The sequence below is a fragment of the Dendropsophus ebraccatus genome, chromosome 14, assembly GCF_027789765.1.
Source record: "Dendropsophus ebraccatus isolate aDenEbr1 chromosome 14, aDenEbr1.pat, whole genome shotgun sequence".
Classification (NCBI taxonomy): Eukaryota; Metazoa; Chordata; class Amphibia; order Anura; family Hylidae; genus Dendropsophus; species Dendropsophus ebraccatus.
This window is the reverse complement of record NC_091467.1, coordinates 56,708,087-56,725,501: the sequence shown is the minus strand read 5'-3', so window position 1 is coordinate 56,725,501 and position 17,415 is coordinate 56,708,087. Positions and strand designations below refer to the sequence as shown.

Sequence of the window (17,415 nt, the reverse complement as noted above, 5' to 3'; positions counted from 1 at the left end):
ATTCTGTACAAAGATACTTTTTCATGAATCTAAGAGCACAATGTAGTTGTTTTCCATAAATTGTTTATAGATAGGAGTCTCTGGGTCCTTGGGGATTGTGTCTACAAATGATAACTTTCCAGGAGTTAATCTCAGTGACGTGCTTCCAGCATTCCTCTTCTTCATCCAGAACATCTCTCTGTCACCCTCTGATCATCTCCAGTCTCTTAAGAGGGCAATATATATAGGTGTAGTCATATAGGTACGGTGCAAGTAGGTAAAATCCCATAATCTGGCCTTATCATTCCCCCATTTGACATCCGTGAAGCCTTGGACTGGAATCACTGTGGTTGGTACATAGCCAGAGGTTCCAAAGATACTGTCTGAGCCGCGGGTTGCTCAGGGGTCACATCTTCTCCATAGGGTGAACCCATCCTCCAAGTACTTGTCCAGCATCCAACCTCCAGAAATGTCCAGGCGACACAGATTCAAGAGAACTGATAACAGAAAGAAACATAATCACGTTAGTTACCTATATGATGGTAGACCTTCTTTTTGTTCGTCAAGGTTTTATACGAGAGAGAATACACATAAACAGTTTTACTGACTAACAGATCAGTATTATGCATAAGACCACTTGGATGAGACCCTGAAGGACTCCCATTAGTTTATGGGCATCACCATAGGATAGACAAAAATAGTACCATACGTTTTATTGAAAGTTATAGATGGCGGAACAAACTTATAGCAGATGCGATAGGAAGATCTGCAATAACCGAAAGAAAATACTAAACAATGGGTGAGTCTGTACAGTATACATCAATATACAGCTTAGTTACAACAAAACAAATAAAAGCTTATTATCAATACCCAAAATAACATATATATATATATATATATGACAAATACCTCTCCGGATTTTATCAAAATAACCAAACCTTATTGTCTTATCACTGTATATAACAGACGTGACTCTATAACAAGGACTCTACCACTTCGGTATCATGTGGGTATTGGAAAGTCACAACAACTAACTTTAAAAAGTTTCTGAAAAGGGAAAGTTTAGATGTGAGCAAATCTTATCTCATGGCAAAAGCAAAAATAAAAAGTTGATTGACACATAAACTAAAAACAGCATAACAGGTAAATGCAATAAAATCTCCACAATGTGAACTACTATGTAACCACTAGATTCACTTATAATAACCAGATAATGAATTCACACTCGTCAGTATGAGATCTTCAGAATTTTCCACTTCTTTTTAGTCTTTTTTTACTTCGTTTTGTACATAGAAAACATCTTTATGATTAGATCACACAGGCCTAATGACTGGTCTCATGGTCCCATCTCTTACTGTACATAATCATATAGTATAATACATACACCAATAATATGAAGTAACTGGGCGCTTATTACCGATATAATATTTGGATCCTACTGAATTGTCTCTTGTTTCACTGAGATCATCACATATTACACATAAAATAACCACCATAGAAATAAAAGCAAAGTGTAAACGATACATCACCTAAGGTTTCAAAGCCTTTTTATGAGAATAATATATATCATATGATCCTTTTTGTAATAGTAGCATTGGTATGGATCCTTTATCCTTAAACCTATCTTTTGACTGACAGGCCTCTTTACAGACACTTGGACTCTTGGCCTCAGTTATATCGCTTCTTTTAAGGCCACTAGTATAACCTCAGACATTGGCTTTGTCATCTCCCATAGTTTTGGCTTGACCTGTAAAGAAGACACCAGTACAGACAAGGACATACCTATATAGGCCACCTGTGGCAGGTGGATGACGTCCACTTACATTCCCTGAAACAGGCAGGAAGATGACAGACTATGCAGACAGGCACTTTACCGTGTTACTTACAGCAGGTTATGACAGGTGTAGATAATACAGCCGTACACAACCCTCTCTGCTATATTTGTTGTCCCCTGGGCCGCCCAATGTGAGGATACTACAGCACATTACACATGGCTTCCTTCTGCTGGTTTTGTCAGATAACTTACAGTGGGATACAAGGCTGTCGGCAAATAGTTATTGGATGCCATCTTTACCCTGTACCTCCTCTCCATCCGCTGGTCTCACAGCTTGTTGCTGATTGTCTCTGGAAAAGACTTAAAAACAAACAGATCCACATCTCCCCCTCCACCTGTACACTATGTACGGTTACCTCAGGAAGGGACTGGAAACATCTCCCCATTCCCTTGTACGCTGTTACCTTGGGAAGAGCACAGAAACCACAGCATCACCAGCTTCATCCATCATCCATCACCCTTTAGGCTTCAGGGTTTGTCTGCGTGAACGTTGCGTCAGCCGCTCTATGGCAGCTTTTCTTCTTCTTTGAACAGTTTTTTTTTTCTACAAGTGTTTTTGGTAAGCCCAGGGACCAAACTAATCTCTAATTTGCCAATTAACCCATAATAGTGGGCTTCATATAGACATCTGCACAGTTACCTTCAACCATCCTACATGTCTCAGTGATTGTCCTCACCTCCAGCTTATGGCAGGAGTGGTTTCTGCAGTGGAACGTCACACTGCATGGTGGTCACCATATATCCTTGCGTCTTGTGTCATCCATCTTTGTAAAGTCTGGGATAATCTACAATAAAAAACTTTTAAACTTTCATTAATATTTGAGCTTTCAATTACATTTTTATCTTTCACAATTTAAAATATCAAACACAATAAGTAATAAAAACATCCTTATTCAAAAATAAAAAATTTGTACGGTGTTTAAAAATAAATTTAAAATATCAAAATTGGCTACTCCATCAAAATGGGCTGCTCCCATTTCCATTCACCTCTATCCCCTCCCCCATTTGAATCTACATCAAGAGGCAACAGAGATGCTGGATTCAATGCACTTAACACAAAATATATATTGGGGGCATAAGGAGTGCAGACTGGAGCCATGGATATGGGTTTGGTTTTTACTAGGGATAAAAATACATATATATTCATGAGCTAGTCTGCCATAATCATCACAAAACTGTTAACCCTAAAAATAAAAACATAAAAAAAATTAAATGAATCCGCTGAAATGAATATTCCTTCAATCCGCTGCTCTTATCAGTAAACAGAACGCTCTGTGCCTCACTTCTAACCTTGAGCAGTGAGCAGTAAAATCATAGATACAAGAGTTAAAACTTCTTGGAAGTTTTTTTTTTTTTTCTAACATCCTTGAAGTTACAGAAGATATCAGCGCTGTGCTCTTATACACCAGACTGTAACCTTGGACAGTGGCACACATACTTATAACTTAGTAGGAAAAAAAAAAACAATTTGCATAGAACTTATTAGGATAGATGTGTACACATATATACACATATATATATAAAGACTTGTTAAATAAAGTTACATAGAAATATATATTACAGTAGTAAGTTACTACTCCTTAGAAATATATATATTTTACTGTAGTAAACTACTTCTTCTTTGAAATATCATACGTTGGGGACACACACTTAAAGAAAATCTGCTTACAATATATATTGGGATACATATATATACCTACAAAATACTTTTTAAATAAAAATGTGTAAGTTACAGTAATAAGTTGTTACTACAGGCTCCTTATACCATTGGGTTCTTAATAAGTGCACAAAATTCTGCGTTTGATCTTTACCAATTATCACTTTTCTTCTTGACATTCCTAATAAAACGTACTTTTTCTCTCTGACTCCTACTGACACTTCCGTATAACAATCTTATACACTAATAGGTCTAATAGACCCAGCTCCTTCAAACAGTCTCATTGCTTTTCCTTTCAACAAACCTTTGTCTAACTTTCCTCACCCTCAGGTAATAACATTTCTTAATAAATGTGCAAAACAGTTGTTAGACTCTATCGGAGAGTCCTGTGCCCGCCCCCTCAGTGACACTAAGCAGTATGGGCGGAGGACAGAAATGCCAGGAGTTAAAATGGCCTCCGGACTAGATAACCGGATATAGGGGTGTTGGCTTAGGGCATGGTTTTGAGACGTCACAATTATAATACAGACGTGGATGATATGTGGGAGTGGTTGGCTCTCCGTCACCATCTTTAAGGGCTGATTACAGAAAAGTGGCGTACCTAAATAAGCAAATGTTCCACGGTTGAGACAACAGAAAATGATCAACATTTTGTAACATACTACTTCTAAAGGGGAACACCAGCTTAGTAAAACTGGCTGAAATACAACAGTATATAATGTAGGAGCGTACATTACACTAACAGCTCTGATTCTTTTTTTTTTTTTTTTTTCTCTAACTCTGCTTGCATGTGATCTGCAGCCCGCTGGTTGATGGCCTTGTACAAAACATAACAAATAACACACACAAAAAAACTTTGTATGCTGCTTCACTACGCAGCATTAATTAACCTCTTCAGCTCTCTCAGTACTGTATCTAGCAATGAGCTGGACTGTTCTCCTTGTCTGAGTACGTGGCTTTGTACTTAGACACTTATATGGCAATGTACACTATTTGAATTTAGGCTGCCCACCTCCAAAAAGGCATTGGTCTTACAATCAGGTCAGGGGAACTTTAAATCAAAGTAACTACTTCAACAGCCGGCCAAGGGGAAGATTCCTGCAGAACAAAGGGTCTTTACGCCACCATTGGAGGTAGGTTGGCTTTTTGCAGGATCTGGGGTTTGTATACAGATATAAACTGGGTACAATGGTGTAACATAATGATGTAGCTTGGGTCTGCCACACACACTACAATATTCTGTCTTATCTAGATATTGCTGGTAACCGGCACATGTCCACCCAGCAGGACCTGTGCTTCCCACCCATTATCCTGAATGTTTTCCTTCTGTCTGACCCTCTGGCTCTCATCTATCTACTCCACACCCTCCCCTCTTAGAACTCTAATCCTTGATTTCCCCTTAGGGATAGTACTTACATTGACCCCTAAGGTTCCTGGAAATTCCAAGGACCCATTTACCCTGCATGTTACATGTAGGTCTGGTTACCTACCCACAAGGCAAAAATAAGTGTGCACAGGAGTGTGAGTGGTTTCCCAGGTGTTGGTCAGAGAGCCAGAGGTTGGTGGGGCTAAGGCATGTATCTGCCTTCATATCAAACCTCCTAAAGATCTGTTCTAGATCTTGCACTGCATCTTCTCATGCCCGTCGCTAACTATCTCTTAGCTATTCAATTTCCCATAGCCCTCCCATAAAGATGATGAGTTCCTGTTTTTTAGTGAACATCTGTCCCATTCTCGCACCCAGCCCTAGGTAGCTTATTGGGGATTGTCCAGACCTATCTAGGTCTTATAGTAGGCTCCTGCTTGCGGCGGGATGCCTTCCCTCTTTGCCATCCTCCTAAGCGGCGAGAATAATCCACGGGTCTATTGATCCATGGCGCCTACATCTTGTACCGAATCGACAGGGTACAAGCAAGGAGTGGAATTAATACAAGTACTATTTCCACTGGTCACCGAACAGATTGTTTTCACTTCCGGAACCCATTCATACAGAGAGTCTATGCGCCTACTGTCCGTGACCTTGCAGCTGTTCTCGATGTTATGCTGTATTACAAGGGTTAAGCATTAATCACAGCCTCCCCGTAAGGACGTAGAAGTGAATAAGTTCGGCAATCCCTTTCCTTAATTCAGCATGAATACAGCAACAGCTTATCTCAATCACACCACAGTTTGCGACGGCAATGCAGCACTTTAACCTTGTCCTATCCTGGGTTACAGAGTTCTTTGTCTAACAAATAGACTCAGCTTTACAAACATATATAGAGAACGCAGGTGTGACGGGAATCTGATTAGATCCGTTCCCCTGAGGCGCAGATAGTACGTAAGAAAGGAAAGTCTTTCTTACCTGGCCAGTTATATCTGCGCGTCCGATGACGGATAAATCACCGCATCCCGTCAGTCTGCGTTCTGGTTGCAAGAGGCCGAGTCCCGGTTCGGACGCCAAAATGATAAGACTAAATTTATATGTTGACATCTCTCTATGGAGAGAAGCCGAAAACCCAGGTAAAGGATGGTTTTTAAATTATATCTAGAGTTGGAATCCTGCAGTATTACCAGCTCGTTACTTATACGTCATGGACACAGATAAGACAATGTATCATGATTATAAGCCTGGAGAAATGGCCCAAGTTTTATTATGGTCATCACATTTTATAGACAGATAAAATATAGGGTGGTAACAAATGCTAATAAGGCATAGATGAGGCGGTGCTAGTGATTTCGATATTCAGTCATGCGCAATGGCATCTATATTAGTATTCATTATTATTATTCAAAAAGGTTAAAACAATACATTCTGTACAAAGATACTTTTTCATGAATCTAAGAGCACAATGTAGTTGTTTTCCATAAATTGTTTATAGATAGGAGTCTCTGGGTCCTTGGGGATTGTGTCTACAAATGATAACTTTCCAGGAGTTAATCTCAGTGACGTGCTTCCAGCATTCCTCTTCTTCATCCAGAACATCTCTCTGTCACCCTCTGATCATCTCCAGTCTCTTAAGAGGGCAATATATATAGGTGTAGTCATATAGGTACGGTGCAAGTAGGTAAAATCCCATAATCTGGCCTTATCAGAGCTTACATATCCTGCAGCACCAGGCGGCTGAGCATGCCTCCCGGGTGCTGTAGCCGGGGGCCGGTCCCGTGCTCCTCCCGACCCGGAGACTCCTTTCCCCAACCATAGGGAAAAGGAGTCACTGGGCCAGGAGGAGCACGGGACCGGTCCACAGCGCTCCTGTCACCCCCTGTCTGATGCGCGGCTGCCGTCTGATGCCGCGTCCTAGCCCCGGCAGCGCGCGTATCATAGAGTTCTGTGTGGGCTTGTGCAGCGGCCGCGACTTCCGGCACAGAGACGTGTGCCGGAAGTCGCGGCCACAGGCCCACACAGAACTCTATGATACGCGCGCTGCCGGGGTTAGGACGCGGCATCAGACGGCAGCCGCGCATCAGACGGGGTGACAGGAAAAAGGCTCGACGGGGGAGCGTGTTGTTAGGGGAGTTTTTTTTCTTTTTTTTAAACTTGCTTTCCTCGGACGGGGGGGGGGGGAGAAGGGGGCATCTATAAGGAATGGGGCGGAGAAGAGAAGGGGGCATCTATAAGGAATGGGGGGAGAAGAGAAGGGGGCATCTAGAAGAGAAGGGGGCATCTATAAGGAAGGGGGGGAGGGGGACATCTATAAGGAAGGGGGGGAGAGGGGGCATCTATAAGGAAGGGGGGGAGAGGGAGACATCTATAAGGAAGGGGGGGAGGGGGACATCTATAAGGGGGGGGGGACCATAGGGGGAGAGCAGGCCATCTATAAGGGGAGAACATAGGGGGAGAGGGGGACAACATTGGGGGAGAGGGGAACATCTATAAGGGGACAATAAAGGGGAAGAGGGGGCAATCTATAGGGGGGGCAACATAGGGGACCATCTATAAGGGGACAACATGGGGGGCATCTATAAGGGGGATAGGGGGGGGCAACATAAGGAAGCTATCTATAAGGAGGGGCGACAGAGAGGAGGGCCATATACTAAAATGGGATCACATAGAGTCAGCCTACCCACTAAATGTGGGTGTAAAGGGGCCAATACAGATGTGCAGTTGGTAGAGATGAGGATGGTGACAGAGTGTGGAGCCTAATATGTCTGTCTGGCAGATTCTGTGGATTCGTGGCCCGGAGAAGTTCTCATAACGGCACAGGGCAAATGGAAAAGAAAATGAAAAGGGAAGAACTCCGATCAGAGAAGACGTCCCCTGTAAGTCACCTGATGTAACTGTACTGTAATTTATATGGTGTACAGGACCTGTGTAGAGCTGAGTGTGTTGATGACATAGTGGTCGATCGAGAGGGGGTGGGGCGGGGGGGCCCAATCAAAAGTTTGCTATGGGGCCCAGCCATTTCTAGTTACGCCCCTGTAGGGAGAATAGGATTTTCTGTGACCGTAGAGTGAGACACATACACACAGATCTCCTCACAAAGCTTCAGATTTCTTATGTCTCTTTTTTTTGTTACCATTTCCCTTGATTTCCATTAATATAAAATGGCGGCTGGAGTTTATGGTACTGTAAGGTAGATCAGTCAGACCTGATGACAAACTGGCTGTCACACAGTGCTTGTTGCATGGTGTGAAGGCATTGTCTACATTGTTGCAGAGTGGGGTCTGCATTTGTTTCATCGCATCTTTAACACACAAAGGGCTTTGCCGGCCATCTATCAGCTAATGTGCCAGCTACTCGGTAAAGAAACTAATAAAGAATTTAAAAAAAATTTAAAAAAACAGAAAACCTTTTCTCTAGTTTTAGGGTATGTACACACTAAGGAATCTGGGCAGATCACCCGCCGTGGATTCCGTAGCTCGTCCCTGCTCGCATCTCTGCCCGTAACATAGACTCCATTCTATGGTCAGGCAGATTCCGACGTCCATCCAAAGAATGAACAGGTTTGAAGTCCCGCTCTGTAATGCTCTTCCCCAGGTGCTGTAAAAAAAAAATTGATCCAGTCCTGGGAAACTTCTCCCTGTTTCCCAGGACTAGATCCATCTTTTCCCAGCACCTGTGAAGGAGCAGAAGGGAGCGGAGCAGACTTCAAAGCCCGCAGCCTGATGAGCAGAATTCAGATAGGAATGAAGCAACTAGTTTCTTTCTTACTGTAAATTTGCCGATGTCTAGATATGGATAAAATCTGGTACGAATGAGTGAATTTACAGTATAAATGAAGCCAATCACTTTGTTAGCTCGGCAATCTGCTTATCGGCCTGCTGTCTTTGAAGTCCGTTCTGCCCCGCCCTGGGTGGCTGGAAAAGCTGGATCAGGTTCTGGCAGAAGCTTCCCAGGACTGGATCCAGCTTTTCCAGACACACAGGGTGGAGCAGAACCAACTTCAAAGACAGCAGGCCGATAAGCAGATTTATACTTCATTAAAAGCCAGTTCACACTGAGCAAGATTGGCGGAATTCTGCCGTGCTCAGTGTGCTGCTGTAAAGTGAAGGGAGAGGGCGCGCGCTCGTCCGCTGCCCTCCGCTCTCTGCTCAAAGAACTAACATGTTAGTTCTTTGAGCAGAGAGGAGAGGGAGCGGACGAGCGCGCGCCCGCCCTCTCCATTTACTTACAGCAGCACACTGAGCACGGCGGGATTCCGCGTCAGAAATCTCCGCCGCGAAATTCCAACGATCTTGCTCTGTGTGAACTGGCCCTTATACTGTAAATTCGCTCATCTCTACCTATACCAGACTACAAGTGACGGTGAGAGGCGGAGGTGACAGGAAGCAGGAGACTTGGGAACTAAAGAGAACCAAACACTCAAAAAATGGCTATAGTGCTAATAAAACGCTCTGCTACATGACCCAGCACACTTCCGGCACATTCCTGTAGGCCGTGTCCTGGACGGTATAAAGAGCAAATGTAAAAGAGGCCAAACTAGTCATCTGGGCGTCTTCTTTTTGGCAAGTAGTCGGCCTCTCTGGGTAAAGTAAAAAGAATAAAATACAAACATTAAGCCTGTCACATGGAAAGAGGGTCAGGAGAGAACGTCTCACGCGTTCCGTCACATAGGGGTGCCTGTGACTGCTTGCCAAATGGCAGACGCCCAGATGCGTAGTTGGGCCTCTTTTACCTAGATTTTATAAATATAAGTTTGCTCTTTATACCGGCCGAGGTGCGGGCTACAGGAATGTATTAGAAGTGTGCTGGGTCATAAAGCGGCACATTTCATTAGCGCTGTATTTTGCGTGACATAATAAGCAAACACAGATGGCTTGGTGAGGCCAGAGCTTAGAAACAGATGTTGTTGGTACCGCTGGGTCGGGATCCGGCTACTCAGGGGCGGAGGCAGCGGAGAAGTAGCCAATAAAAAGCGCAGGAGAGGCTAAACCACGCCCCTTATCCGCTACCTGCGCAGCTATAAACTCATCAGCTAAGAGAATCTGTGTGTATGCGGCCACCTCCAGTAGATGGCGCCAGAGACCAATCTATTTCCTTCTGGAGGAGATTTTTAAAATGTCCCTGTACAGGAGGCAGGAGAAGATGACAGGAGGCAGGAGAAGATGGTGTATGTGGCCGTCATAGCAAACAAGGTTTGGGGGGGTCATAGCGCAGGTAGGGGAGCATAGGGGTGTCCGCTGTACACAGACAGGATACACAGAGTTCTCCTCACTTCGCTCACCCAGCTGTAGGGGGCGCCAGACACTGTGGGAGAAGTGAGTGCTAGGTGTGGCGTCCTGCTAGGAAGGAAGAGTCCCCGATGCTGCAGCTCAGAGCAGTCAGGTGACAGGCATGGAGGCAGAAGCCAGCCGGCTGCACAGACTGCTCAATGCGGCCATTAGCCCCCCAGAGGTCGGGGCAGTGAACTTCAGCGCTCTGCGCACTCTGCTGCATGAGATCATCGGGCACCTCCACCTCCAGGATGGCCCCGGGGGGCAGCAGGGCGGCACTGAGCAGCGACCACCATCAGGGGGCATCCTGCAGAAGGGGCACAGCATGGAGCACAGGCTCCTGCACATAGAGCAGCAGCTGGAGGCGCTAGACGTCCTGAGCAAACCCGGCCAGCAGGGCGGCAGCAGCGCGCTGAGAGAGGTGTGGCAGATGATGCAGATGAAGAGGAGACTGGAGGTGAATGAGGAAGGAGTGTGTAAGGTAATGCACCTCACTGAGCAGGTCCTGGGGTGTGAAGGTGACAAAGTCATCTGTATGGGGTCACCAGAGCCTACATTACTTTCATAGTCCTGTAATAGCCCTATTGTCACTATCATAGTCCTGTAATAGCCCTATTGTCACTATCACAGTCCTGTAATAGCCCTATTGTCACTATCACAGTCCTGTAATAGCCCTATTGTCACTATCATAGTCTTGTAATAGCCCTATTGTCACTATCACAGTCCTGTAATAGCCCTATTGTCACTATCACAGTCCTGTAATAGCCCTATTGTCACTATCACAGTCCTGTAATAGCCCTATTGTCACTATCATAGTCTTGTAATAGCCCTATTGTCACTATCACAGTCCTGTAATAGCCCTATTGTCACTATCACAGTCCTGTAATAGCCCTATTGTCACTATCATAGTCCTGTAATAGCCCTATTGTCACTATCACAGTCCTGTAATAACCCTATTGTCACTATTATAGTCCTGTAATAACCCTATTGTCACTATCATAGTCCTGTAATAGCCCTATTGTCACTATCATAGTCCTGTAATAGCACTATTGTCACTATCATAGTCCTGTAATAGCCCTATTGTCACTATTATAGTCCTGTAATAGCCCTATTGTCACTATCATAGTCCTGTAATAGCCCTATTGTCACTATCATAGTCCTGTAATAGCCCTATTGTCACTATCATAGTCCTGTAATAGCCCTATTGTCACTATCATAGTCCTGTAATAGCCCTATTGTCACTGTCATAGGCTTCTCATATTCCTATCATAGCCATATCATCACTATCATAGTCTTGTCATAGTCATATTATTACTATTACTAATAGTTTTATTGGCACTTTTATGGTCTTGTCAAAGTCATATCATCTTGATCATAGTCCTCTTATCACCACAAGAGTCCTATGATGACTGTGATAGTTTTACAATAGCCCTGGCATCACTTTCATAGTCCTATCATCACTATCTTATTCCTACCATAGGCATAAGATAACTAAGTTCCTTTGTCACTTTCATGGTGTTATCGTAGTCATATCATCATTATTGTAGTTCTGTTATTACCACGAGAGTCCTATCATAGGCTTATGATAGCCCAGACATCACTTTTATAGTCCTAGAGTCACTATCATATTCCTATAATAGTGCTATCATAACTGTCACAGTCCATCCTAGCATCACTATCATAGTCTTGTTATAGTCCTATAATAGTACTATCATAACTGTTACAGTCCATCCTAGCATCACTATCATAGTCCTGTTATAGTCCTATAATTGTACTATCATAACTGTCACAGTCCCATTATAATCCTAGCATCACTATCATAGTCCTGTTATAGTCCTATAATTGTACTATCATAACTGTCACAGTCCCATTATAATCCTAGCATCACTATCATAGTCCTGTTATAGTCCTATAATAGTACTATCATAACTGTGACAGTCCCATTATAATCCTAGCATCACTATCATAGTCCTGTTATAGTCCTATAATAGTACTATCATAACTGTCACAGTCCCATTATAATCCTAGCATCGCTATCATAGTCCTGTTATAGTCCTATAATAGTACTATCATAACTGTGACAGTCCCATTATAATCCTAGCATCGCTATCATAGTCCTGTTATAGTCCTATAATAGTACTATCATAACTGTCACAGTCCCATTATAATCCTAGCATCGCTATCATAGTCCTGTTATAGTCCTATAATAGTACTATCATAACTGTGACAGTCCCATTATAATCCTAGCATCACTATCATAGTCCTGTTATAGTCCTATAATAGTACTATCATAACTGTCACAGTCCCATTATAATCCTAGCATCACTATCATAGTCCTGTTATAGTCCTATAATTGTACTATCATAACTGTTACAGTCCATCCTAGCATCACTATCATAGTCCTGTTATAGTCCTATGATAGAACTGTCACAGTGAATCCTAGCATCACTATCATAGTCCACAGGTGAGTCAGATAAGATACTGGAGAGCAGCAGTGCTGTAATACTATTATCTAATGCAGTGCTCCAGTATGCTCAGACAACTGTTAGCTGTCCAGGCATGCTGGGAGTTGTAGTTTTGGAACAGCTGTAGAGATACAGGTTGGAGACCACGGATCTGGTAGCAGTGACCCCTGTGCACTCATTCTCCCTTTGTCGGCTGTTTTTGCCGTCCTCCATAGGGATCAGATGTAAAAGACAATGTTGTGGTAAAATACCATGTAAGAGATTCTGATGCCCTAATAATATTACCTTTAAACTACTAAGGAAATCCAAAAAACAGGACCTGCAGACGTACCTTATGTTTGGAGTTAGGAACCGCTGGTCTAGAACAGTGGTGCTCCAAAACCCTTGTGATCATTCTATAGACTCTTACACTAATAGTAAACGTAGGAGACAGCACTTCTTGTGAAAAAACGTGATTTTTTTTATTCACATCAGACGCAACGTTTCGGCTGGTACTTCAGCCTTTCTCAAGCGTTTTTCTCACGGTTTTTCTGCGGTGAGACGTGCACTCCATCTAAACATTCTTGAATTTTTTCCACTTTTTCCAGTGCTGTCCCAGTTTGATTTTTTACATGTTCTCACACTGTCTTTTTATTAAAGGAGAACTATCAGCAGGTTAGATTCATCTAACCTGCTGATAGTTCCTCTTTAAAATAACGGCTGTTATTTTATTAAAGTCTATAAAAACAACGTCCATTAGTCCACACAATGCATAAAATAGCAGCCGTTGTTCGCAGCAGCCATTTAAGTCTATGAAAACAATGTTTGTTAGTTCACACAATGCATAGAATAATGGCCGTTGCTTGCAGCAGCTTTCAAATTAATGCTCCGGACATTTATTCTGCCGCGGAATCCCGCCGTGCTCAGTGTACCGCTGTGAGTGAATGAGAGGGCGACGGCCGCGGAGGAGCGTGCGCTCTTCCATAGACAGGCTATGTGACACTGTGCCTGTGTGAACATACCCTAAAACTGCTTTTACATAATCAAAAAGAGGTGCCGACATGGAGCGTGATGGGCCCATGGACTTGAATGGGGGTGAGATGTTATCTAATTGTGGTGTTTTGGAGAGATGCATCGGCAGTCAGAATTGGACTATGCTCGGCCCATTCAAGTCTGTGGGCCCACCGGCATCCAAGTACAGCGCAGTAACCCCCAGAGACATGTCATGTACCCTCATAATACTAAATCTGAAGGACTGTAGAGTGACAGCACACGGCTATGTTTAAGTAAATATTTTCAGCCTCAAAAAAGTCCAAACATTTTTCAACCATTTGGTCTGGGGGGTTTTTGAGTCAATGCTGCGTTTTTGTCTACCTTTTGCTGCCATAAATGCTATTATGCAATTTGCAAACCGACCATTCATATGAGAGGGAAAAAAAAACAGAAGGGGAGAGATTTATCAAACTGGTGTAAAGTAGAATTGTCTTAGTTGCCCCTGGCAACCAATCAGATTCCACCTTTCATTTTCCAAAGAGTCTGTGAGGGATGAAAGGTGAAATCTGATTGGTTGCTAGGGGCAACTAAGACAATTCTACTTTACACCAGTTTGATAAATCTCCCCCAAGCTGTTTTAGTTCTAAATGGCAGAAAAAAGGACCTTGCGTGTAAATTTACCATAATAAATGGGAATTATGAGCCATGTCTTTTTTGAGCTAGAAACTGGCCATATCAGGGGGCGTATAACTTACTGTATAAAAAATGGACTTAAAAACTGTGTGAGCATAACCAAACATGTCATGTCGCTAGGGGGTACTTGCATTACCCTGGGACAGTTGTACTGTATATTGGTTTTTAGGGTTTTCAGGACCCTCACAGTCAGTAGGGGGGCTTCAAGCACTCCAGAGCAGTTCCTTCTGCATCTATTTCATGGTATAAATATAACATCATCGCACAGTGTCCTTAGCCATATGTATTCCTGACTGAATTCTCGTTTCCGAGCTATTGGGGGGTGTTGGGCAGCCCATGGCGTTCATGTATCCTGTCACTTGCTTTCCCATAAGTGTTTATGGGTCTATCAAATATGTCTCCTCGGCCCCCTGCACAGAATGAACGGCCTTAGTTAATGGTTGGCCACCCAGTTCATCCAGCGGACAAAATCATTGCCTCATGGGCAGAGCTGCAGCAGATCGAGCTGTCCACCGCTCATGGGAAAATGCTCAGCTGCCTGAAGCGGAGCGTTCAGCTGTATACATGGATCCCTCATGCTTCACATGTGGAATTTGCTGCCTAGAAACCAGGCAGAGACAAAAAATAAGCCGAAAGAATATGAAGGAATGTACTGGACAGGAGATCTGATAATCATTTACCAACCAGAAGCAATGATTTATATAGCGACCACAGGGGAGACCATCAAAAACGGCGTAATTCTTAGTGTAACTTACTAGACAGTCGTAAAACGCTCCCGATTTATCACAGTGCCTCCTGAGGCTATGGGAGCAGTGCCCACATTAAAAGATGACGCACCTTCATCAGAATCAAGCAGGGCCGCGTCACAGAGAGGAGCGGATATCAGTACACTAGGGGCACCGGGCCGCATCCAGTGCATAGAACAGCTCAATTTGCATATGAAGAAACTGGTGCAGATGGTGGGAACTGGGCGGCAATTTGGAAAATGGACCACGCCACCAGGTGATATATATATCACCACCGACCAGGTGATATATATATATATATATATATATATATATATATATATAAATACATTTCTGATCCCCTCCGTTTGTTTGACACCTTTCCCACTTGTCTACGCCACTCCAAGCCCCAGATTCAAACTTTTACAAATGATCCCAGTTTTACATCATGGCACCAGGGAGCTACATCTCCCAGCTTGCACTGCACCTCAGAACCAACTTCCGTGTACCCGACCCTGTCTTGTAGTATCTGCCCACCACTGGCTCGATCTGCTTCTGGTTTGAATAGTAAACACAATATTTTTCTTTTTATTTAATTACATAGATAGATAAGAGAGAGAGAAATATGAAACAACAGTGTTTCCTTTCCCCTATACTACTCTGGAGAGGCTTTTGTTTCCCCGCCCTTGGCCTGGTGATCACTGTGTGATGACAGTGGTGGACAGGGTTACAGATGAGGTGTTACAGCTTGCCTGGCTACAGAAGAGACAGAGCTCATGTCACCTATGTCTTATCGCCTTATTCCACTGGCCGACTAGAGGAGCAAACGAGCGCTCTCAGAGCTCGTTTGCTCCTCGTTCCCCTATTCAACGGAGCGACGGCAGCAGATCGTTGCTGTATCAGTCGCTTGTTTTTCAACATGTTGAAAAACAAGCAACTGCAACGATCACCCGACATGAACGATGTCGGCTGATCGTTGCACTTTATTCCACGGGACGATTATCGTCCGTAGCGGCCGATAGCGGCCGAATACGCCCGATAATCGTTCCGTGAAATAGGGCCTTTAGAAGTGAGGGGGAGGATAGAGGAGTGGAGACAGAGTACACCAGGAAGTGAGGCTTTTCTGCAGCTTCAGGGTGTTTTGCAGACATACAGCCCAATGCATGTAATAGAAGCTTATTTCAAGGTTAGGTGATGGGTGGGGGTTGAACAGAGTTAAAAACTTTTTTTTTGTTGAAGGGAAACATCAAAGCTACTGTCTGGTAATGTCCCTGCTCATAGGAACAGTGCAAAGCCCTAGCCTTGTGATGGTGATATACTGGCAGTGTAAGACCACATTCACAATTTCGTTCATCCATCAGTTATAGAGGTGTAGCCAGACCTATGTCCCACATGGCCAAATGTATTGGCTGAGGAGACCATTGAGGTCATTGAGTGTTTCTCTGTACTGGTTATGAGTGATAGTTCTGGTGAAATACAGGTACCCATGATGCTGCTTGTCTTTTTGTTGGTTAAAGAGATGCAGTACCGGCCGGATGATCTTTAGCCGCAGCCGCTCGCTCCACAGTGTGCACTGACATGGTTTTCTGTGGCCACTATTCAATGAATAGTGGCCGCAGAAAACTGACATGTCAGTTTTTTGTGGCGCCACTGGGGGCCCATACACAGCAAGGGAACATATCTTTTTGTAAAGATATTTGTAATACTGGTATTATTTAGTAGCTATATGACATTATTTTCATGTTTATGATGTCACATAAGAAATCTTCTTTATTGCTTTGTTGTTTTGCTTTACCTGCCACCAAAATACTTTGTCCCGATCCCGTCTCGGCCAATGGGAGATGAGTTACTGTATACGAGGATGCACAATGATACCAAAATGCAGAACTAAATGCGTTGTGATCTGGTAACTAAGACACAAGCATGACTGACCGTGTTGTAAGCCTGTATATTATTTCAGGAATACATTGTAACCTGATCGTCTCCACTGCAGGCATTCTCTTTCCTGACATGTAAGTCTCTTATTAACAGGCGCTCTGTTTGGAAGCTTATACGGCCCCTGGAGAGAGCCTGTTTTGCACACGTACTCCCTATGGATTGTAGTCTATCTGGTTACAGTTATTTGTTGAGCTACAAACACTTTCCGAATGTGTAATAAAACCTCTAAATGTGTAGAATGCAGTATAAATACAGCAATAAGCAGCAATAGATATACATTAGCCCAGGGGTAGGGATCCTTGGCTCTCCAGCTGTTGCAAAACTACAACTCCCATCATGCCTGGACAGCTAAAGCTTTGGCTGTCCAGGCATGATGGGAGATGAAGTTTTGCAACAGCTGGAGAGCCAAGGTTCCCTACCTCTGCATTAGCCTAATATCCCAGGTATTACACCCAGAGAACTGGGCTGCTGTTAGCAGGATGCATGCTCCCTTTAAAAACTTTTAGTTTTTACCCT

General features: G+C 43.6%; 1 protein-coding gene across 3 annotated transcripts in view; it reads left to right on the top strand.

The window, feature by feature from the left end:
• The first annotated feature begins 9,919 nt into the window (after positions 1-9,919).
• The window catches only part of QRICH2 (glutamine rich 2), a 41,704-nt gene continuing 34,208 nt past the window's right edge, over positions 9,920-17,415 (top strand). For 2 of the 3 annotated variants that reach the window (XM_069952437.1, XM_069952436.1), the window contains exon 1: positions 10,017-10,587. In XM_069952437.1, the coding sequence (XP_069808538.1) occupies positions 10,228-10,587 (360 nt within the window). In that variant the 5' untranslated portion in view covers positions 10,017-10,227. The other variant, XM_069952438.1, reaches the window with a different exon arrangement.